This window comes from Electrophorus electricus, chromosome 4, assembly GCF_041902795.1.
Source record: "Electrophorus electricus isolate QZ-2024a chromosome 4, ASM4190279v1, whole genome shotgun sequence".
NCBI classification, from domain to species: domain Eukaryota; kingdom Metazoa; phylum Chordata; class Actinopteri; order Gymnotiformes; family Gymnotidae; genus Electrophorus; species Electrophorus electricus.
The window spans coordinates 27185813-27210729 of record NC_137500.1 but is presented as its reverse complement, the minus strand read 5'-3'; the positions used below and the strand labels follow the sequence as shown (position 1 = coordinate 27210729).

Genomic DNA, 24917 nt, shown 5'->3' with positions numbered 1-24917 from the left:
GTTGCATTTGGCAGTGGACCTAGGGGTTTCTGTTAGCTTTATTTCAGACTATCAACTACATTCTAATGGCCAATGTGAGCAAGCCGATCAAGAATTAGAAAAGTTTCTGAGGCTTTTCTCTGACTGGGTTCGTCATCTCCCTTGAGCTGAGATGGCCCAGAACTCCTTGACCAGATCGGTTACTGGATTGACTTGGCTTGGCTATTAGCTCCCTCTTACGCCCTGGACAGCCTCTTCTTCAGATGACCTGGCTGGGAATGATTGGATGCACTGAAGTGAGGAAGTATGGGACCAAACCCATCAACGCATTGAGCATGTCCTCAAATGCCAAAAGGAGCAGGTTGACTGCTGCTATGAGATGATACAAAATTATCAGCCAGGAAACTGGTCTGGTCGCCTAACCAAAACTTCAAGTTTGCTGAGGGGTAAAAGAAGTTATTGCCAGATGGAACAGTCCATTCCAGACACTAAGAGAATACATTATTTTATTTACCATTTGGACTTACCTTGTCATTACAGTTTCTTGCTCTTTCCATGTGTCTCTGAGATCTGTTGGATGAGGCCACACCTGACATGTTGCCATTCCCTCTGGTTGTTATTGATGTTGCCTTGGTCTACGCTGTCTGATGTTGCTGGACTCCTGCGGTCAAGGCTCCAGTATGTACGTACATGCCAGGACGGCCCATGTGAGCCAATCCAGAGTCTGCAGGTGCTAGAGAGTGCTGAATCTGCACCAGGATGGCAGCTTGGCACCACTGTTGTGTACTGCCACCCAAGAATGAGCAGAAGGGCAGGACATCTGAATCTCATATGGCTGGCTGCAACTGACGAGGGCAGAAGGCATGAGGCAGAGTGGCAGTGTAAAAGGTACTCTTCAGTCTCAATATGGGGAAAGCCACAGATGGGGAACACCACTAAACTTTATCTACCCCTCTCCATCCATATATATATATGTATGTATGTATGTATGTATGTGTGTGTGTGTGTGTGTGTGTGTGTGTGTACACACATATATATATATATATATATATATATATATATATATATATATATATATATATATATATATATATATATATATATGTACACACACACACACACACACACACACACATACATATATATATATATATATATATATATATATATATATATATATATATACTTGGACGCACTTTGATGTGCTTAAATAAGGAGCATGAATCAAGAGTGATTTTTGGCAAGCAGTAGAACTGTCATCTTGATTTCAGCTGTCTCTTCTCCCTCTAATTGCCAATAATCTTTTTTTTAAAAACTTTTTTTAAGCAATCTGCCCACTCCTCCACATTCCTCTTCTTCCCTCTGTCTCCGTGCCCTCTCCCTCTTCCTCCTTCACTGATGTCCACTCAACACTTCCTGGCCATCTGGAGGTGTGTCAGATGCTTGGCCTGCATCACGGTTTTGAGTGAGGAGTATGGAAGATGACAAGGCACTTCTGGCTGTCTGAGAGAATGACACGGAGACAGCATGCTGCAAAATTCCTGTCCATAAAAATTTAGTCAGCATGCGGCAATCAATATGACTAATCCTTTCTAAGCAGTGCTCATACACTTTTAAATGTCTGAATGACGCTGTTTGGTGCAGCACTGGGTTAGCTCATCTTTGAGATTGTGAGCATTAACTATGTTATGACATTTTCTAAAAAATAAAAATGAAAAAGCAGTCTCTCTGGTTGAACAATTCTCATGTCATCTTTGAAATTAAACTTGAAATTAAAGCTATAAACTAATGCTATTAGAAAAAGGCTATATTTAGGGAAAATGAAATAATGTGAGAAACAGCTGTTTGGGGCTTAGCTGGACCACTGTCTCACCTCTGCAGTTATTCCTGCACATATGCTTAAGGCACACATAGAGTAGCTATTTCCACTATCCTTACTATCAGCCCAAAACTGTTAGCTGCACACAACATGCATCACTAGCCTGTTTGTTTTTTTCCCCAAAGATGTGTTTTGATTTGTTTTATACAGCTGTTATTGCTCTTGTCAAATTAGTAAAAATTCTACAAAGGAATTTTGGCAATAATTTATCAGGTTATTATGAGATAATAAACAAAACATGTGCCACTCTGAAATGTCTTTATACAAAAGCATCCTAGCTGGCATGAGACAGAGAAGATATGGAAGTTATAACGTAATAGTATAAACGTAATAGACGTTATAACGTAACAGAGAAGTTATAACGTAATAGTACGTTATAACAGTAATTACCCAGAACACTTGTGACGTTCACCCTGCTTCCCTCAGGACTTTATCAAATACACAAACAAGGACGGGGTGGTGCGACTAACACTTTAGCGACGTAAACTTTGTGAACACACGCACTCACGCTGTGAGTTATAACATTTAATTCTTCCCTTTCACCAACATGTGTGTACATCAACATTATATTTTTTACTTTACACAAGTATTCCCCCATAGTGTTACATATCCGGTCATCTGACATTACCCCTCTGAGAGAAGTACAAAGCATTCATAACCGGGGATTAGCGAGCACGATAAATCAAATCTGGAGACTTGGCGGTCTCCCTCTGTTCCTGTTTAAAGCTCACCCCAACGGTTCCCTTAGGTAGAGTGGAAAATGTAGTCAGTAAATCCCTAAGGAAAGCTTCTTTGATAGTCAATAGTACCCCGGGGTAGGAAAATAAATATAAAAAACATTCCCGGTATGTTGTCAAGGCGGACGTATTTTCCTTCTTCAAACCCATGACCTGTTACTTCCAACTTTTTCTGTGGTCTTCTATCTGTGATCGTCCTTCCCATTGGGCAATCAGTCCCAACCATCATCAGGTGCTCTGCGAGGGATGAGCCCTATGCTCGCGTATCACGCCTCCCCCCCCCCCTTTACAGGGCATGCGCTAAACTGAAAACATGAACTTTAAAAAAGGAAAAAGGTTGATACACATATACATTTTTAACCCATGTGATTGTTACACACTCAGTGAAGGGACGTCACTGGTTAACGTGTGAAAAGCTAAAAGCTAAAGTCTGCAGGTCTCCTACAAACCGTGTCCTGCAACAGGATATTAAGATATAGACTTTGTCCCCTCAGGGAAATACTTCTTGGGCTCAGAGTAGCACAATAGTAACAAAACACATCTGTACAAACAATTCCATCGAACACAAACACATACGCCTAGGAAACTATGCAATATTGTGGCTCTGTGCAATACGATTATGGTGGCTTGCATGGCTCATGTTGGGTGTGCAATGACATTCTAATTTTTTTGTTCTCTCTCTCTCTCTCTCTCTCTCTCTTTTTCTGTGTGTATATATATATATATATATATATATATATATATATATATATATATATATATATATATATATATATATATATATATGTATATATACATACAGAAACAATTTAACAATTTAACAATTTAAAGTCTTTTTTTAAAGCTTACACATATAAGTGTTTGAATCAGTTTACACCTTAGCACCCTTCTGCCAGAGGGTAGGAACTGATATTCTGGATAAAGGATATGGGGCGGGTCAGCCCTAATTTTCTGTGCATCACTGAGCCTGGCCTGCTCACATGCAGCCTAGAGGGTTTAAATTCCTACCCACACCCCTCCCGAGTGTCCATGGCATTAGTCTCCATGGCACAGTTTCCATGGCATTAGTCTCCATGGCACAGTTTCCATGGAGGAATGCTGAGACTACAATGAAACTACAAAGAAAGACTTACTATATGACTGTATCCCATAACTGATGAAGCTCTACAGCTGCCTGTAGAAACAGAAACAGTGTCATCAGAAAACTTCAGTATGTAATTACATGGGTACTCACACTTTTATTCCTATACAGAGTAAAAAGAACAGGTGAACTCAGGCATCCCTCAGGAGCCCTTGTGCTGATTTAGTGGTCAGAAATAATGTTCATCTTTACCAACTTGATGAAATTAATTACCACCAGCCTGGTGCCAACATCCATTAACATGGTTTGCAACACGCTGATTCACAAGGAACCCAAAATCAAAACCATTCATTGGATGAAGTCACCCAAAGTGATAAGACACCTACAGTGTGGTTGCAGTTCTGTTATGGAAACCCTGTTTTTTAGTTTATAGTAATAGTGTTGCTCTTTAATGTCTCGTTGTCACCTCCTGGCCTCCCTCAACAGCTGGTTGACTTCCATTTGTACCATTTTCTCTATGTTATGATTCCTAAGAGCAGTTTTTCCCTGTTTATAGAACCCTTCACCTGTCTTATGCATGCTTTATTGTTGGGATACACAATTATTTTCTTATTGGCATGCGCACTGTCCACACATGAATTAACGTAGTCAACTAGTCTCTCTGTTGTCTGATGGACATCTGTGTTGAGGAAGATGTCACCATTTCTATGCCATCCTCACTGTATACACACACAGTCTTAATCAGTGCCTTGCACTTTTCAAGTGCAGTCTTGCATTTTGGCGTCAGATGACGTTATCAGAATTTGCCAGACGTGTTTTAGGTTTTGCATTGTTGGCATTTAAAATGTAGCCATAACAATTATGTAAAAGTGTTAATGTACTGGCCAAAGTCAGATAAGAATGAGCCAAGTGGTTAAAGTCAGGGAAACAAAAGCAGCATCACCAGGAGACACCTAACTTTAAAGGGTTTTCTCTGTGAAAATAATTAGAGCTGTTTTGGAAAATGGCCTTTGTCCCACCCTGGCATGAATAAAAAAAAACGTTTTAAAACCAGATAAATTTTCTGCAACCTACATTTCTTTCTCCAAATGTCAACGGCTAGTCAAAACAGGAATATTGCTACTTGCAAGCTAAAGCTACTGACATCGAAACTGAATGAGTAAGTTGTGTAAGAGGCTGGCCATGGTCAGCCTTTTTTGAGAATAACCAAAGGGGTATTAATTTAAGAGTACTGAAAGCCCCTTTCAGTCCACTCACATTAAACGTGTTGTTTGAGTGCAGGGAAGAGCAGGCTGTGAACGCAGGGCAAATATCGATCCTGTGTGAGCATCGGATGAATCAAGTTAGCTAGCTGGTTGCATCATATTAGGCCTAACTACAAAATAGCTGTAGCTAACGCGCTACAATTACCTGATCATTGCAACACAAGCTAGTCTGACAAAAACTTGAAGTTTGATTAAAATCTTTTAAAAAAATGTTTACATATAAACCACGTTTTTCGACCCAAACAACCTCACAATTCAAAGGATCCAGAGGTTTTTGAAGGATAAACGTATGCATGACAAAACATGTCAGATCGGTTTTGGAACCTTTTTAGCACGTGGTCCATTTATTCAGAAGTGTGTATTAGTGTTTCATGTGCCGCTCTTTTGGGACCATTTTAAGACCCCTTGGACGCCTCTGCGGCATCCAGAGAATATTGATATAGCATGGTCCTCCTAAGCCTCCTCTATTTGATGAAACAGCTGCCAATCACGCTGCTTGCCCTAGAAACACCTGGAAGTAAATGATAGTCACCCTCCCCCCTCCCCCAGCACACATAGGTGAGAATTGTTGTCATTCCAAGACAATGGCACTGCAATGGCCAATAGAAATCAATATAAAATAGAAAAGGGGGGTCTAATACTCTATTCAGGAACACTTATGTCAGTAGCGTGCATTTTGAGTTAACCAAAGGCTTGCGTCGTTTAGGTTCGCTTGCGAAGGAACCGAATGCGTATTTATGCGAAGAAGTGAGCACGCATTTAAAGAACTTTACTAACACCCTGTATTTAAACCATTTAAACATGTCACGCAGTTGTTTTGATGGTGATTGAGTTTTCTAGAACAAAGTCTGAGCTTATCTTATACCAGAAGAATGTTTTAAAAGGCCACTTAAAAGGGCAGGCACATTGATGTGGAAATTTACGCGAAAAACATGGTGTCTTCAGCGTGCGATTTCTGGCAAACGGATGCATGTAGACGGCTGAAAATCGGTAAGCAGGTACTTGTATTAGTCCCAAGAAATGTTATGTTGTTAAATGTACTATACTTTAAGAATATTCATATTTGAGTATGCTAGTTTGGGCCCGCCGGCTGGCCCACTAGGGGGCATTGGTGCAGAAGGGGGCTAAGACGCATCGCCATTCCCTTCACCGGATTACCGCGTGAGGCGCTTCCGGTATGAAATAGCAAGCCTTGCGTGGTGTACCGGTGACTTGCCGCGCTCACAGCGCAGCTTTCGGCCTCAAAATACCACTTACTTCAAACAGGTTGCGGTTTCCTGACCTCGGGCAAGCGTTTAGCTGGAAAAGGTCGAGCTCAGCAAAGTGAAATTGGTGCTTCTCTGGCATGTTAAATGTTCAGTTTAGTTATTTGGCATGTCATAAAAAACGTTATCTAACAGTTAGCCTCACGAGGGGAGCTTGTAAGTCACAAAGTCATCATAGTTTAACAAATCACAGTAAGATACCTAAAACGCAACAATACGGTAAAATAAATCTTAAAAACAGAATACGCAAAGAAACTAAACGCACAAAATGCAGCCATGTGTCTGAGACACCGACGGATGAGCTACGCTGTATCCAGCACACCTGCACGTGTGTAAGAGAGGTCCTATTTATCAACTCTTGCAGAATGCCAGGAATACATTTCGTAATGTAGTCGAGTGCAGTTAATTATGCACTGAATGTTTTGTCCATCTATGGGCCAGCAGACTGAATGAAACGGGCCCTCCGAGCAACGTTTAATCAGAGCTAACGCATATCAAATGTCAACATACACAGAATCACCACTGATGCAACATAGCGAACGAATGAGTTGACAAGAAGTGTAGTTGGGATGAGGAATGTGAATTTGATGAGGCCTGGCTGGACATCCAGTTTTCAACATAGCAGTGAAATAATTCAGTTGTTTCGACTTGATTTCCTGGATGCTATGAGGGGGGAAAAATGTGGTGATGTGTGCAGGAAGAGGTTCGGTGCTCCCATATTTCCCTCGCCCGTGCGTGTTCCCCAATTCTAAATCCGTATTCAGGGCAAACCCCCACATTCAAGTTGCTTTGTGATTTGGAGCCAACGGTCTTTTCTCTTCTGTTTTTCTGTATAAACCACCATTTATTGTAATGCACGGCCTATTTGCATTTAAGAAAAAAATGATACAGTAAAAATAGAAAGGTGTAACTGCTGTAATGCACGGTTTTTTGGTTTTTTTTTGCAATGTTCACAAGAAGGTTCCAGCAAGGAATGAAAAGTTCATGTCATATCCATGTGTGTTATGAGGGTGTGTGTCTTGCCTATCGAGGGGAAGCAGCTTGCACGTTCAGAGATGCGTCGCTCTGACTAAGCGTGACACGATCAGCAGACATTCTGATATTGTCACAGTAGGAAAGCCCTCTCCAGAGCGACACTAATTGCATCTGTTTCCTGTTTCCTCTGTGCAGTCACAGCCTGCGTGCGTCCGTCGCACCTTTTGGAGGTTGAATGTCACGGATAATTGGTTCCTCTTTTCACTGCGTCCATTAACGGACCTTCCATGTCACAAGCTGGCCTAACACTTATAGGCGTCACTGAAACTGACAAGAGTGATTTTGTGGAAAGAACTGGTTGTAGGAGAGACATCTTTTGTAGGACTTGAAGGACATGAAGAACTTGTGAAAGGATTGATTACTGTGTTTTCGTGGCTTTTTGTTGGACCCCTGGCTCCCCCTAGCGGACAGTGCGGTTTATCAAAAAAGACCAACAGTATACTTGGTTCATAGACTGCAAATCCATTACCCGGAGTTCGAAAACCACAGACCACGGTTAAATCTTACTCAGATTTAATGATAAAAGGAGAAACACATGGTATCTTATTACAGTCTCCCAGCAAAGAAGTTTAACATAGAAACATAACAAGTTGATATATGGCTTATAATAGAGGAGAAATGACCTGGGGTTTGTGTGCTGTCCTTCAGGTGCATCGAAGCATTTGGCTGTACAACTGTAGGATTATTTACAAAATATATATAGAACGTGCAGAACTTCTTGCTTGTGAAATGGTGCAGCAGTATAATTGGCAGGATAAGAATATTATGGCACATTTGTGGTACTGTCGCATGATAGATAATGCCCTATATTGCTTACTACATTCATGGTTCCAAATACTGACTTGATTTTAAATGTTTTATGATGTATATTGAAATGGGAAAGTTTTTAAAAGAATGGTCCAGGATAGTGCAAAACGATCTAATAAAAATGTAGAGGTGCTGTCAGCAAAGCTGTAAGTGAATGATCAAGCTCTTATAGTTGCCATCAGAAAGTATTCAACACCCCCCTCTGGCACACGCATGCCGTAGAAGGTATTATGGTGATGTGTACAGGACTGAATGGAAATATACAACAATAAAACTCAGTAAACAGAGAAAGAATATCCACTGATGCATAAAAACAATTTAGATAAATTTAGTTGACTTAATTTTGAGATTAAATGAAAAACACCCAGTTCTGTTGACAACTACGTTTGTACTATTATTCAGCCCGCAGCCTTTGTGCTTGGTCGAGAGTCCTTTTGCCTTGTGACTTGGAAGTGTGCTCGAGATCACTGTCCTGCTGGAGAGTTCAGTTATCGCCAAGGTTCACCAAAGGAGGTGCAACATTCCTCCTCAAAGTGGTTTGGTGTTTGTGTGAATCCATGATGAATCCATCTCATGGTTACAATTGCCTGTTTCCGTAGCATTCCCACATCATAACAGACCCACAGAATTGCTCTGGTCATAAGTCTCACCTTTCTTGCGTCAAACAAACTGCTGATCCATATGGCCAAACAGTTCCAGTTTTGTTTTGTCATTCTGTAGAACTTTGTCCCAAAACCCTACAGTCTTATCTCTACTCTACAGACTAGCTGTACTTTTTAAAATCAGCAATATTATACAGGGTTGAATAAAAGTGATATGACAATTTGTTAATACTGTCTTGCTACTCTAAACTACTACTTCATTAATCTTATTTGTTTATTTGGTGTATCGTTCAACTGATAAAGACTTAATCTAAAGCAAAATCTAGACCTACAGAAAAGATTAAAGTTATAAATCCTTACTTTGGGGGTTGAATATTTCCGATTGCAATTGTAGTTTCTAAAAATATTGTCCAGGGGGCGCTCCCTCATTAGTATTTAATATTTTGGACAAACGAACTCGAACATGAAACATTGAACCAGATGGTGCTGGTTATGGATTTTATTTCCAAAAAAATATTATTATATTCTGTATTTTTGTTGTGTATGCAAATATTTTTAAAGTAGCATGAGATCTGTTTTTTGCGTTTTATATATCCGTTACTTAGGCTACATCTTTCTTTACAAAATAGATATTTTGAAAGGGTAACACAGCATGGTTCTTCCGGTCTTGTTCCTTATTGCAGTTCGCGAACAGCTGTGACTTCGTGATCTACACGTCATATTCCAGTAGAACATTTGGGAAGTATGCGTGTGTAGATCAGGGAGTCTGCGCAGACCAACGTGAAGATTGCGTGTATCTTTATACCGGAAGTCTTCCCGACTTTCACGAACCAACAACGATGGACGACGTACACGTACGAATATGTGAGCAAGAAATTATTAAGTATGATCTGGAAATAAAAGCTCTCGTACAGGTATGGCTATGCATCAGGTCCTCTGGCGCTTTAGTTAGCTTAGGTGTCGCGGTATCGTGGGCATGTCGTTTTGCGTGTGATGAATATACCGGCGGCTAGTTACAAGGATGTCAACAAGGTTCACATTTACACTCAGTATGTGTTGTGCATTTATAAATATGAATTGCGCCTTTTTTTAAAAAACTTGTTTGGGCACGCAGAAAGTCCAGTCGATTTTACATTATCAAAATCGGTCATATCTTTCAGACTGATGCTGCCATATCCATGTGCGTGTGAATTATTCCAGGACATCAGTGAATGCGCCGGACCACAGAGTGAACTGACGGAGTTAAACTGCAAAGTGAAGGAGAGATTTAAGCACCTTCGACTGCGGATTCAGGTGTGCTGCACATAAAATGGGATTTCTCCCCCCCCCCCCCCTTCTTGGGCTCAACTTCTGAACAACTGTGTCGGCAGGATCTGGAGCAAATGGGGAAGGAACAGGATAGAGAGTCTGACAGGCTGGCCTTACTCAGACAGGTGGAGGGCCATCGGAAACAGATGCTTAGGTGAGAACTCTGAATAATATTAATAAAGCTAGTAAAAAAAAATCAGTAAACTGATTATGGTAATAAAGTTAATATGTTTCTAATTAAAGTTAATATTAAACCACTGGACATTTGGAAGTTTATTGACTAAAGTGTGAAGTGAATGCATTCTCTGTGTAATAGAGGTGGGTCTGTCTTGCAGTAATCAGACAGCCTGGAGAAAGGCCAACCTGGCCAGTAACCTGGCCATTGATAAGATGGAGAAAGAAAATTTGTTGAATGTGGGGGGCACTGAAGCAAAGCAAAGGTAATTATGTGTACGAAGTATATGAAAAGGGTTTACTTTAAATTGGGCTTTTGTTTTTCTAAGGCACCTATATATATTATAGTAAGTGTACATGCTCAAGAAAGATGGGTGTACCTGTTTTATATCACAGATGTATCTGTAAATATTAATTGGATTAAGAAAAATATAACCTAACTATTTGCAGTCAGACATTGCTGTTGATTGCTGATCATTTTTAAACAAATGACTTGGGAAGCATGTCATGGGGATGGAGGCTCCCAGTAAAGAATTTAGGCAAACCAAAGAGGAGAGTTCCTGATTTGAGCAAATTTCAGTCTTTTCTGAACTTGCTCTTACATGAATTTAAGTGACAGTACCTTTTTATTCTGCAGATTCAGAGGCTTTACAGCTTGTGTATAGAAGATATAATTTACACTACGTTTAATCTGTGAAAAGACCAAAAACTACACTCTAGTCCAGCTTTTGTAAGATGTTTTCTTCACTATGAAGAAAATGTCATTTTCTGGGCACTGGTTTTGCTAATGACCACTCTTCCTTGGCTACCTTCGTGGTGGGTGGGGTTAGACACTGCAGTGATGTAGAGTTCTGTAGCCTTTGAACCAATGAATTTAGACTGGGTTTCCTTGATGTGCTGTGATGTCACATTGGAGCAGCCAATCCAAACACCTTGTAGAACAGCATGTCACATTGCTCAGTTTGATATAAACAATGACAAGGCATTATTCTGTATGTGGACAGTCAAGAAAAATGCAGCTTTGTTTTTGCCTCCTTTGTGTATCAGGATGAGAACAAATGATCTCATTCTTTGACATACTGTTGTGGAGATATTTTTAAGAAGTGTAATGTTAAAATGTATTGATACCCATGTTAAAAAAACTTTTGACAGACCATATAAATGGCCATCTACATTCTGTAAACCAATCCTTTTTATCTTCAGTCTTTGACACTTGACCTTTCCACACAAACAAAGGCTTTCAAAATATGACACACAGGAAATTATTGTGATTCAAAATAAAATAAATTCTCACGACTTTAACTAAAGCAACTTGCAAAAGACAATTAACCTGACAAACTATCACTTTACCTTTTTGTGGGGCAGTTGTTCCAGTGCTTTGAGACAGGTGGCACTGAGTCTGTGACATCCATGGCATGTCATGACATGGCCTGTAATTACTTTTGGACTTTGTTACCATGAAGTACCATACCTTGCATGTTGCATCAAACTACAACCACAAAACAAAATACAGATAGCCCCGAGGCGCCAGGGGGCAGGGTTTTGGTGCTGATTCCTTTGTTCCTCTACTCAGAAAGCTGACCAAACAGAGTCTGGCTCAGACTTCCAGTGACATCACAGAGAACTTGATGAGCATCAGTAGGATGATGTCACAGCAGGTGAAGCAGAGCACGGAGACCATGAGCACTCTGGGTAAGCGCACCCAGGAAGTCCTGTCCTCCAGCCCCATGCCCACATTCCCGGGGGAAGCAGAAAATTGGATTCTTTTAATCTTTTCCTCTTTTCTCTAGCTACTTCGTCGAGAACTGTGCTGGAAACCAATGAGGAGTTTAAGGCCATGACGGGGACCATAAAGCTAGGGAGAAAACTCATCACCAAGTATAATCGGCGGGAGCTGACAGACAAGCTGCTGATCTTCCTGGCTTTGGCGCTTTTCCTGGCCACCGTGCTCTATATTCTGAAGAAAAGACTGCTCCCGTTCCTCTGAGCTGCTCCTGGAAATGCACGTTCACAAAGTTCAGCGGAGCCTGAAAATGATGAATTTCAACAGTAGGCCAGTTTTCCCGGCACAGATTAAGATTAGTCTTGGACTAACATTTTTAGTCTTTGACTAGCTCTAACTGATAGCTGAAAAACCTTTTTAGGATGGAAATACAGTTTAAACCTCTCTAAATAGTGAAGTGCAAAGTAGCTGACAGGCTTCTGTACTAACCAATTACATAATATGACAGAACTCACTATCAATATTACCTAATTCAATATGTGTTATTTAACTCCAGAAAAGACAACTCATCTGCCTGTAGTAATCTTTTTTTTTTTCCTTGTAAAGTGCATTACTGCACATTAAAAAAATTAACAAGCTTTCACTGTTGTAAACCAGTTGTGAATGGATAATGTGATATGGATGATGTTAGAAATTTAATCAAAAGAAATTTACAGTTTGTGCAGTTATTTTTTTTATTTATTTGCCATCTGTCAACAATTTAGAAGTTGCAAGTCAAGTTTCAGTTGTGTTTAAGAGATCAGAATATATTTATGGTAAATATTGGCAAAAATATTTCTAAAATAAATATTACAATCCAGCATTTATATCTATGTTGATATTCAACATCCACTACTGGCACTTTGCTTTTTCTGGCATTATGGTCCCCTCAGACCCATATTACCCATGAGTCTTAGCTAAAAGCCATTTTAAACAGCGTCCACATCGAAACATTTTCAGAAAACCAAGACTTATCTATGAACGTCTTGGGCACCAACACCAGCTGTTATTAATGGCTTCTCCGTTGTGCATATCCCCAGCTATTTACAGGCCAGGCGCTGCAGGCTGTCACAAGATCACCTACAGCGTGGCACTGTGGTTCGGGTGACTTAAACCGCCATCCTGTGCATGGGGACACTGGCAGCTGTTGTGTGCTGGCCTTGAAACAGCTGCAGTATCAGAGAAGAAAAGCTCAAAAAAGCTCTGCCTGCCATCTCAGCACCACTGATAGAGAGGCATGCGGCTCTGTCCTTTCTCCGATAAGAGTCGGAAGAGCTGATTAGTACACCCCCCCCCCCCAAGCCTCCATCTCTCTCTCTCTCTCTCTCTCTCTCTCTCTCTCTCTCTCTCTCTCTCTCTCTCTCTCTCTCTCTTTCTTTCATGTCCTCTTTCTCTCCGTCTTTCTCTCCCTATAGCTCTACGTTTCCCTCTCGTCAGGTCTCCCTTTCTCACGCTTCCTCTTTCACGCTCAACCCCTCAGAGTTCTTTCCTTCTCCCTCTCTTTCCATAGTGAGTGGAAGATGAGGTCTGTTATTTTTAGAGTCGTGCGTCTATGTTATCTGACTTGTTCTTTTCAACGCCTCAGAGAGTGGCTCGCCATTGTGCCCGTGTGACCTTCCTCTCGACCCCCTCGCTGGTCCCTGAAAACTAGCCAGCAGCCAAGATCTAGCTGCTGTTCGGACTGTTCGCTGAAGTCGTTCCGATTTAAAGCCAGGCCTTCGACTGTTTATGCGGACAGAGCTGGACAAGCACACTTGTGCCCACTGACGTTTGGGGAGACCACATGGACGCCCAAGGATTGTCTCTTAGGCTTCTGAAGTGGATGCAATTCTGTCTGTCCTCTTCCACTCCCACTCCCATCCCTCTGTTGTAAGGAAACTAAGCCCTTTTAAACATTAAGCACAATACCTTTGTGCTGTCAGTTGTGACACTGACAGACAGAAATCAGATAGTAATGCAGGCAAGGAGAGTCGCGCGGGGTTTAGAACTATCTGTAAAATTGACAACTTGTAGATTACCATATTAGATCTGCTTTTTCTTTGTAAGCGGATGGTGTAGCAAATCTTGCGATGCAAATGGAGGACAAGCTTTTGATTAACGTCTCCTAATAGCAGCAGTCATTCAACGAAATGATGAGCCATTCACTGAAGCGCGCGCTGTAGGCGCTTTACCGGGAAGACATGTCAAATCATCTTCGCCTGCGAACATACGAGTAGTCTCTGACTTAAATAAATATTTGCAGTTTTTGATTTATGTTTTTTTAGGTGCACACCATTCCATTTTTTTCTCTACCCGAACATCGCTCAGTCTTGGCATAAACTGTGCCAAGTGGCCGATGTCTTACAAAACAAAGACCTTCTAAGACGATTTTTAGTAGCGACCGATTATTAATTGTTACAACATCATTCAAGTAGGTATAAACGCATCGTTACTGCTCGCAGCCCTTTGAATGAAAGCCCTTAATAAGCACTTGAAATATTTAAGATGACGTTAAACACGCTTGAAATGCCCTCGGAGCAGAGGGGTTATTGTTTTGTTATATTTATTAACGGACAGACGTATTTGGCAAACATACAGTTTGCGTGCTGGCTGGTTGAGGCCTAGGTTACATCAAAATGAAGGAGACCACGACAGTTCATGGATGTCACTGCTTGAAAGAACTTCCTTATTGGTTTCCTTCAACCTTCCTACCATTGAATAGTTCGTTTTCTTAAGCTCTGTCATGTATTTCTGAAAGTTGTTTATATAGGTAATTTTTTATAATTTAGTTATGATTATTATATACTTGTACAAATAGAAAGGTTAGTTCATTAGTCGTTAGGGCTATATCTTAGATATATAATTCATAACATTGTGTTAATTATTTGATCAGATAATAAAAATAATAATAGCCATTTTCTTTAGCGTATTTTTTTTTGCATATTTTAATCGAAAATAATAATAAACTAATACGTTAATAGTAAAGTTTTCTTCTCGAAACCACATCATTATAACGTTTTTTTTTTTGCAAAGATTTTATTTTTCAGTTCACAAGATTACAGATAATGTATATATAAACGTACTGTATTTAAATTACATTGCATTCCTGTTTCTAAATGCATTCTGCATATCCTCTGATTTTCGTCTATAGCCTACAAAACCTGTGTCATTTCCCACGAGGTTTTGGTTGGTAAAGTGTTTTTGACACTTTTGAAGTGTGGGTCCGCTTTGAGTGGTCACCCAGGTTAAATACAGAACATAGGCCTGCAATGGTTTTAAAAAAGCGAAACACATGAGCATGTGTTTTCAGCACCTAGGACATACCTACTGGACATAACGTTGTACAACATCATTCGTCCCCCTTCATTTAAACTAATAACAGTAAACAAATTTGTTCAGAGGATAAATTCGATGCATTTACAAATATACCAAGCCACGCGCAAAATTAAGTTATATTAATCACATTTTAAAGGAGGCATACCTACAAAATAGCTAACCAAATTTGATCCAAAGCTTAATTCACAGCAAATTACAAATATCCATGATTAATGAACTACTATGGAAAGCATTCGTGCAGTCTGCAATCTTCGCGCTGTTATACTACAACTCGGTGTCCCCTTCACCAGGCACGAATGCCGTGTAACGAGGATACGCCACTGCTGGACGGAAAAGACGGTTGCACGTTATTTAGATCCCCGACTCCAAAATTCATATAATTACTGTTTGATGGTGAAGACTGGATGGAGGGCATACTCGCGGTGGCGGAGTAGTTGCAAGTGTAGTTTGTGTTTCCTGGGCTCGGGAAGTTACTGAACGCAGGGTAGGTGTTATAAGCGAAATGGTTGATTCCCACGTTGTATGAAGCGTTGTACGTCGACGTGTCCCCCAGGCATGGCTTTCCGTCTCGAACCAACACGGGCACCGAGATACGTCTGGGTGGGGCGATGCCAACCATCTCCAGCGTCTGATCCTGCCGCTGCCTTTTACATTTGTAGCGCCTGTTCTGAAACCAGATTTTAACCTGAGTGGACGTGAGTTTAAGTACGTTAGCCAAGTGGTCTCTTTCGGGTGCCGACAGGTACTTCTGTTGTTTGAAGCGGCGCTCGAGCTCGTACACCTGCGCCTGAGAGAACAGCACGCGCGGCTTCCTCCTTTTCCGCTGTTTGGGCCGTTCCGCTTCATCCAGCTTCATCTGCTCTGCGGGCTCGTGTGAACAGCTAATGTCTGAAATAAGAGTGACTTAGTTCAGTTACGTTTACCGACTTTGTATAGATTTTTTAACTTTGTTTAGTCCACAACATTATTATTATTATTATTATTATTATTATTATTATTATTATTATTAGTCACATTTATATAGCGCCTTTTTCAAACCCAAGGGAGCTTTACAGACAGAAATCAGCTTTTACAATCAAATCACTCACACATCAAATCACTCACACACCCTCACGCAGACAGATTGCGCACATCGTGCTCGCTATCAGAAACCGCAGTAGCAGTAAATGAGTAAGCTATATAACACGTGCGTGATTCAGGGCTTTGCGCCTGAGAAAAATCTGTCGGTTGGGAGAAAAAGAAGCGTGCTACTTAACTAGCTTACACTATTCTACAAGTAGCAATTGAATAAATATCATTCAGTGGTCTTAAAAGAAGACTCAAATTGTTGTTGGTGACTTGTGAACATGTTGCTAGTCTAGGGTAGTCATTTAATGGCATTAGTATACACCGCGAAAATTAGCTATACTTGTTACTGATTTGTCAATTAGTTTAGATTATTTTAAATTGATCGCAAAAACTCAAGAAATCTGTTGTCATAGTAACATAGGAGCTGTTTGACAAAGTAATATTTACAGAGATAAACAATGAAGAGCCCGAGGTTACAATTATCGTTTTTATAAAGAACATGAAACTGCGACCAGAGAAAAGGAGAAATGCAAATGATAAATGGTCTAGATTTGTTTTTAACTCAGAGTAAATTTAACATTTTAGAAGTAAATAGCACATAAAGACCTGAATTCTTTTCAGAACATGGGACACGTAACTTCGGATCTTACAGTGCACTATTCTTGTATATCTATCTGACTAATGTTTGAAAAGCTTTTATGTCCAACTGTGAAATCGTAACTAAGTTTTAAGGCCATAACAACAAATCATTAAGACATTGAAATTATTTAAAAAATGCCACAAAAATATTATATATAATAGTGGACTATATAATTTTGCAAATCAATTATAAGCTGTTTTATGTATTAAGAATTCTAAATAATTCGATTCTTTATTTAACAGATTCTATATTTACAGCTTCCTCTATTTAATATAAAGAAATGTTAAAAATATCCGTGCCAAATCATCCTTAATATTATCACCTTTTCGCTCTTTGTCGTCAAACGTGTCATCCGTCTTTGCGTCTTTGGCCAGATCCATTTCTAAGAAACTTTTCCCATAAAAGGCAGACGCGAAGTTCAGGGACGCGTTTTTGCTGCCTTTGTGTGGGTCATCGTCGCCGAAGAGAGCTGCTCCAGACGGCACATCCATGAACGGCTCTTGTTTGAATGTGGCCATCATACAAGATGAAGTCGGAAGTGCGGTGTCCAGTCGCTGTGACATTTCTAACGAGACCATGTCTTCGTGGTTTTGTTCCAGGTTCAAAATGTCTCTAACAGAAAAAGGAGTGGAAGACATTTGACTTGAAAACATTGTCATGTATCACAAGCCCTCTTCAACTTCCACCTCTGAATAATCCTGTTGGCATTTATAAGGATACGTTTAATAAATTGAGTTTATTAAATGGACACACAATGATATTTTTCGAGGTAATATTTCACCAAAATGTGCATCGTTCTATTCGTCTCCTGGAACCTTACTTTTGGGGTCCTGGGACTGAGGAACGCATGCTGTGTGTAGAGAAGGAGGGACCAGCGCGTAATAAGTTTCATAAACTCTCATTGGTTAGTTCAGTTTCGGTGACGCGGTAAATAACAAGTCTATGCGTCAAAATAAAAAAGCGCTCATTTGTCATTATCAATTTACGCATACCAACTGGCCAATCGTTTTACGCCTACGTTGTGATCTTATTTTGCTTCATTTTGTTTCCAACATTTGTAAACCGCCGTGGTTATCAGTCATGCATATTTTTTATAAATCAATTTAATATAGTGCCATTTCTCATAAACAAATTTTTTTGGCATTTAAAAAAAATTAAATTTGCTAATCTGTTCGGTGCGCAGTACTATCTACGATAGGCCTCGAGCCTCTTTGGCGTGCAGAGAAATGAAAAGCGTTAAGTGTCTTCAGAATCACTAAGTACCCGGAAGGTCCTTAGACTGTTTGTTTTCTTTTCCTTAATTGTTAGTCGTATAAGGGAGTCTTCGGCAAGGGCTCGCGCCGTGCCACGGTGCCGGAATCTGAAACCTGCAATGACAAACCCAACTGTCCGCCATTGAAAGATCCCGGTGCCACTAGTTTTGTTATCAAGACGTGATAACAGATGACAACAAACCAACACCCACCTACGCCCAACAGCCGGGGCTTTAACGCTATATAAATGAACCCAAGATAGTATATATTGCCGCAAAGTCATACTCCATGCCACCTAAATCGAATCTTATTTTTAAAGGAAAATTACACACGTGTAAAGTTAACATGCGTGTTCTAATTTTTCTTAGAAAAGACAAAAACTGTCCAACTTGTGCTAGTGACATATCATTGTAATAAAACGTAAAATTGCGAATTTGAAATTCACATATTTAGTCTAAAGATTTAAATCGGGCAGTATTTTAACGAGTTCTCCAGAATCTAGAATGTATCGGCAGTGCAAACCTATTTTAATAACGTGACCAAATGAATTCGCTCAACCGTGAGTTATGAAATGTAATTAAACATTCATGTTAATGAAAATGAAGAGAGTTGATCATTTTATGTTCAAATTTTGTTCTTCTTTACTAACACTATAACATGGGTTTAATCAAGTTTTCGAAAGACCTGGCACGATTTGCCTATCCTAGACCGAGAAGGGAGCTGCAATTACTCATGGGTGATGCTCATGGAGTCGGTTCTGGGAGACAGACACTATTATCGTTTGTTTTATCTCTAACGGTGGGTGCTACAGCGTAAATGGTCCCCGTGTCTCCGTCTCCGAGTTCGTGTTTATAGTTGTGGGGAATATCTGTGCGCCTCGGTCTCGGAATGGGCGTCTCTGATGAATGAACGTAGGCACTTTTGTGGATCAGAGAGTCAACACTCCCGTGTCCATCCCAGCAATAATTGGTGAAATAACGTAAACTCGCTGCACAGCTTATGGAAACTGCTTTTTATCACGATGATTTATTAACGGTCTCCTGTCCACCGTCCTCAGTGCGTCACTACAGTTGGTGACAATGTTGATGACGAATGAAGCGTTTTCATATATAGAAGTAGCTCATGACAAATTTACCTGTATACATTTTTCTGTTTCAGGAAAGGGAAAACATGTTATGACAAAAAAAGTTCGCAGGGCTCCACACATGACTGACTGATTAGTCAATTCTGATAAACGTACTTGTATGAAAAGCCTATAAACAAATGAAGGCCTAATTCGGTTCCGGTTAGGCTTTATACAGCCTAATTTAAGCAACATCACAATTTAAGCAACATGCGCTTGCATCTTGAGGTCCGTCTGTCAACAGCGCGTTTCCAGGAGATAAAAACGGGGATAAGAGTTCTTTAAAACTTCCTCTATGCTGACCTGCACGGGATATTATCGGCTGCGAGGTGGAATGGGCCAATATGCGCTATCTTAATTGGTCTGCGGCCATTCCTGTGTCTGTGTTGAGGGTATGTCTCATAGACGCCACGCTTACTGAAACCAGGGCTGGCGTGTTTCCGCTGCTTTAGATACGCGACAGTTATTATCCATCAGCTTCCAGACTTGACACCTTTTTAATGGGGACTAATAAGAGGAATTTCCCCCTTTACGGAATTATCTTTTTTATCGTATGTTTTAGACTCAGTAATTATAGTTTTACTGCTGCTGCACTTCCAGTTAGCCTTCAGATCTTTGGCGCCAATCCCATGGTCAAAAATTATAAATAAAGCCGCCATTTCCATGTTCATAAAATTATGTGCAATGAATTAATAGCAGATAAAGTAATGCATTCAGTTTAAAGGCTCTGGACGCAGAGTTCTACCTACACGGCACTGAAGCAACATTTCTTTATTTACATTTTTCTTACGATAATTATGTCATTGTTTAACGTCAACCGAAAGAGAAAACGCTCGAGCCAATAACACTTCTGGTGGTCATATGCATTCAAAAGCTCAGTGTTCATCTACGTAGTTTCATCACAAAGAAAATAAATATATGCGATATTAAGTCCTACACACACACACACACACACACACACACACACACACACATATAGTAAGACTTAATATTGCATGTATTTATTTTCTTTGTGATTAAACTACGTAGATGAACACTCAGCTTTGTGTGTGTGTGTGTGTGTGTGTGTGTGTGTGTGTGTGTGTGTGTGTGTGTGTGTGTGTGTGTGTAGGTATTTATACATATACTACAGAACAATAAATAAAGTGTCACCTGTTGCATCAAAGATTTGTCGATTTAGAAGAATATCTACAAGATAAGTATCTGTTAAAAAGCTATGTATTAGAAAGTAACTTACAGGTTCAGACCATAAGACACATGCCATTAAAGTATCATTTAAAAAAAAAGAATAATTAGGGTGAATTCACACTAATGTCTTTTATCATCACACAATTTGTTCTCCATTTGTCAGGGATCATAGTTTTCATTCTGGCCTCATGTTCAGATGTTTGGCAGTAGATTAAACAGTCTATTAGTGGTTACAAAGCAACATAGCAGCTCCCAAAGGGAGTTAGTTGACCTGTTCTCTGTTAGATGTCAGGAAATAGTTTTGACTACTTGCTCACGTTGAACTGATGTTCAGTTTCTCGCATTTCAAAACATAAAAAAGTCCTTGCACCTAGAGCCTATTAATCTTAATTAAGTGATATTTTCTCCTGCAGGGAATTTTCTGTTTTTGACATCAGGGGGGGTTTGACTTACTTTTCTCTCTCTCTTTTTTGGCCATTTTCTCAAAAGCGGCGGTAGATATACAACAGTTGTGCCCATGACATGCTACTATGGTCTTTCATCTTAACTGGAGGCCTTGGTGGGTCTTTCTAAGGATCTGTCAGAGGTAGAATCTTTTATAAATCTCATGGGCTGTGTCCTGTCCAGACAGTGGACAGGACACAACCTTGAAAAGTATCTTTAGCCTCTAAAAAACTCACATATACATTTCCTACTTATAATTGATTACATTTATTGTACAACTGGACTGGTTATTTTTAATAAGATTTTTTAACATCTGGTTCTCAGATTTATTTTGACATATTATTGAATTACATTGAATTACATGTAATAATGTGGCAAGAAAAATTCTCAAGATCACAAGACAATATTACATCAGGTAAGTGGACAATCAGATGGTTCGGGTTTGAAGTTCATATATATATATATATATATATATATATATATATATATATATATATATATATATATATATATATATATATATAAATGTTGGCCACAGTGCTGTTTGTGTATTTTCTATGCAGAGCAAAATCTTATGATGGAGCTGCAGGTGTAAAATACCCAGACTATACAGAATGTGGAACTATTTGCACAAGACTGGAACTTTTTGCAAAAATGCTTTTCTCTGGTGAGTCATTTTCTCTTCTGTTCTCTCTGTCTGGATGAGAGTCTTTTGCACTGTCTGTTACTAATTGTTGGTGGACCTGATCTAGCAGAAGAATGGTTCATCTACTACACACTGTTCAAGTCTTGGACATGAGCATTCCAACAGGTCCATACACGTTTTAAAAAAGAAAACAGCCCAACACCATATAAATTGCTATCCACATTCCCCATTGCTTAGAGTGTCAGTCATACATAGCTGGACAAAACAAGACTACCATGCTTCCTCTGCTCTGCTCCTGAGCTCTGCTGTCTCTGGCTGGATGTGTGCGGACCATCAGTCCACTATCTGTCATCTCCCTGCCTGTGAGGTTTTTAATCCCCCTTGCTGGAGCCCCTACTGCTTCTGTTTTAACTCTCTGTGAGCTTCGCCGTAAGCATGCTTGACGGAACGAGTCCGATAGCGCCTGAAGCTTTTTTTTTTTTTTTAGCTCATCCAGTTCCTTTTACTGTGATACTTCAGGGTGTTTGTGGCATTGCAAGACATAAAGGAAAAGTTATGTATAGTAAAGCTATAATGTGGTAATTGGTGTATGGGGTCTGTTTGGGGTCTGTCACACACTTTTGGGCTTGGCTCTACTGGTGAAGTCAGATCTTTAGCAGCTGACTGGTTCCAACCTGTTGTGCTCCGATGGCTCGTGGTTATCTACAGTGACTTTATACTCTCATATACCTTCAAACAGAAGCTTCTAACCATCCCACCATCAGAAATTCCAGAACAGAACTCACAAATCTAAAGTTGTACACCCACAGTTTTCAATATATTGAATAATAACACAAACACAAATTTTAAAGTCATAGAGAAGTTCTGAACGTTTACCTTTAGTGAACATTTAGCCAACTGCACTATTTTATCCACATATTATCAATATCTAAATACAAATTAGGATATATATATATATATATATCTCCTAATTTGTATTTAGATATATAGATACACACACACACACACACACACACACACACACACACACACACACACACACACACACACACACACACAGTGCCTCCAATCCAAGTAGTATGCAGGGGCAGATTTTGCAAATTCAATAAGTTGCAAATAATTTAGAGCCTTCAAACTTTGAACAAGAGTAGCATTTATTAACAAAAAGTACAAGTTGCTCAATTAAATTATAATACATTTTAAACATAAAAATTAGGGTCAATTATTATTCAACCCCTAGGTTTTATATTTTGTGGAATAACCCTTGTTTGTAATTACAGCTATTAATCGTTTTTTATAAGACCTGATCAGGCCGGCACAGTTCTCTGAAGTAATCTTGGCCCACTCCTCCATGCATATCTTCTCCAAGTTGTCTAGGTTCTTTGGGCATCTCTTGTGGATGTTGATCTTGGGCTCCTTCCACAAGCTTTCAATTGTCTTAAGGTCAGAAGACTGACTAGGCCACTGCAACACCTTAATCTTTTCCCTCTTAAACCAGGCCTTGGTTTTCTTGGCCGTGTTCTTGGGGTCGTTCTCCTGTTGGAAGATGAATTGACAACCCATCTTAAGATCCATGATGGAGGAGCGGACGTTTATGGCCAAAATCTCCAGGTAGGCTGTGCTATCCATCTTCCCGTGGATGCGGACCAAATGGCCGGGTGCCTTGGCTGAGAAGCAGCCCCACAGCATGATGCTGCCACCACCATGCTTGACTGTAGGGATGGTATTCTTGGGGTCGTATGCAGTGCCATCCTCTCGCCAAACGCCCCGGGTGTGGTCAGCACCAAAGTCCTCGATCTTGGTCTCATTAGACCAGAGAACCTCGAAGCAGTCTGCCTCAGAGTCCTCCAAGTGATCATAAGCAAACTTTAGACGGGCCTTGACATGATGCTTTGAAAATAAAGTTACCTTACGGGCTCGCGCTACTGCTGGAATGTAAACCATTGCGGTGGAATACATTACTTATGGTATTTATTGAAACCAATGTCCCCCACCGCCATGAGATCTTCCCGGAGCTCCCTTCTTGTTGTCCTTGGGTCAGCCTTGACCGTTCGGACAAGCCTGGCCTCAGCACGGGAGTAAAGTTTGAAAAGCTGTCCAGGCCTTGGAAGGTTCACAGTAGTTCCAGAAGCCTTCCAGTTCTGGATGATGCTCCCCGTGGTGGAGACAGGTAGGTCCAACTCCTTGGAAAGGGTTTTGTACCCCTTGCCAGCCTTGTAACCCTCCACAGTTTTGTCTCTGATGGCCTTGGAATGCTCCTTAGTCTTTCCCATGTTGACCATGTATGAGTGCTGTTCACTTGTTTGGGGAGGGGCTTTTATAGTCAGAAAAGGTGGGAAAAAACAGAAAATTAATCCAAGCATGTGATGCTCATTGTTCTTAATACCTCAATTACTTCTTAATACTTGAGGGAACCAAACAGAATTCTGGTGGTTTGAGGGGTTGAATAATAATTGAACCCTCTGGTAAACTTTGCAAAATAAATACATTTTTTTAAAAAGAGAGAGAGAAATAACATTCTTTTTTGCTGCAGTGCATTTCACATGTCCAGGTCCATCTACAGTCCAAATTTCACAATGCTAAGTTAACTCCAAATGTGTAAACCTGCAAAATTTGCACTGTATATATATAGTCCTAGAAATAAACAGGAAACTACACTGAAGATGTTCTTCAAGAGTGCAGGATTTTCTCAAAGAAAATGCCGCAACCTGAACTGAACGGACCGACAAGAGACAAAAGTGCTTCATCCAGTACACGGAGTGTTTTAGTTTTTACAGGCAGAGATCTAGTAGCCCTCTCATGTTTAAAAGACTTTAAGAACTGTCCCCTCCCCTGGGAACCACTCGTTGCCCACAAAGTGCAGGGTGTCTGATGACCAGACTCCACATTCTGTCCAAATATTGGCAAACTCCATATTTTAGGCATAATAGCTGTGATATGCTCAGCAGTAATGAGTTTTAAAGCTACAGTGTGCTTTAAAAAAAAGCCGTTGTGTTTATACATGCCCCTATTGTATACAAACATTTAGCCTTTTAGCCCATGACTTTTATAAACGTACATGGTGTAAACAAAGCACGTGCTACTCCAAAACATGCCAGATCACATTAATGATTACCGAGTCTCTGGGTTTGTGGAGGGGCAATGTCTCTAGTCCTCACAATTTTACAGGTTTAGTAGAAGATTCAGTGACTGGGTTATTACTGTTGTTCATAGAATGTACCGTTAAAGCCATTTCATCCTGTTACATAAATCTATTACAGGAAAGTTGAGGGAAGTTAACGGAAAACAGATAAACCAACGTGTAGCGCGCCTCATGAAACGTCTTACCTTGATCTGTTATGAACGC

At 40.2% G+C, this 24917-nt stretch overlaps 2 protein-coding genes across 7 annotated transcripts; one reads left to right on the top strand and one right to left on the bottom strand.

The window, feature by feature from the left end:
- The first annotated feature begins 5643 nt into the window (after positions 1 to 5643).
- bnip1a (BCL2 interacting protein 1a) lies at positions 5644 to 12721 on the top strand. 3 transcript variants are annotated; one of them, XM_035534942.2, is made up of 7 exons: positions 5644 to 5931; positions 9334 to 9564; positions 9851 to 9943; positions 10021 to 10112; positions 10294 to 10398; positions 11706 to 11824; positions 11923 to 12721. In XM_035534942.2, the coding sequence occupies exons 2-7, from the start codon at positions 9490 to 9492 to the stop codon at positions 12117 to 12119; spliced, it is 681 nt and encodes a 226-aa protein (XP_035390835.1). In that variant the 5' UTR covers positions 5644 to 5931; positions 9334 to 9489; the 3' UTR covers positions 12120 to 12721. The 3 variants fall into 3 exon arrangements, with proteins under 3 accessions (XP_035390835.1, XP_081569140.1, XP_035390837.1); XM_081713014.1 differs by lacking the exon at positions 5644 to 5931 and having other exon boundaries at positions 9388 to 9514; positions 9811 to 9943; XM_035534944.2 differs by lacking the exon at positions 5644 to 5931 and having other exon boundaries at positions 9411 to 9564; positions 9811 to 9943.
- Positions 12722 to 14895: 2174 nt separating this feature from the next.
- nkx2.5 (NK2 homeobox 5) lies at positions 14896 to 17802 on the bottom strand. Of its 4 annotated transcripts, none has more exons than XM_027017097.3 (3): positions 17738 to 17802; positions 17240 to 17529; positions 14896 to 16097 (listed from the first exon to the last, which is right to left on the bottom strand). In XM_027017097.3, exons 1-3 carry the CDS (start codon positions 17764 to 17766, stop codon positions 15493 to 15495), a joined length of 924 nt encoding a protein of 307 aa, XP_026872898.1. In that variant the 5' UTR covers positions 17767 to 17802; the 3' UTR covers positions 14896 to 15492. The 4 variants fall into 4 exon arrangements, with proteins under 4 accessions (XP_026872898.1, XP_026872899.1, XP_026872900.1 ...); XM_027017098.3 differs by lacking the exon at positions 17738 to 17802 and having other exon boundaries at positions 14896 to 15532; positions 15627 to 16097; positions 17240 to 17731; XM_027017099.3 differs by lacking the exon at positions 17738 to 17802 and having other exon boundaries at positions 14896 to 15529; positions 15627 to 16097; positions 17240 to 17731.
- Positions 17803 to 24917: the final 7115 nt, after the last annotated feature.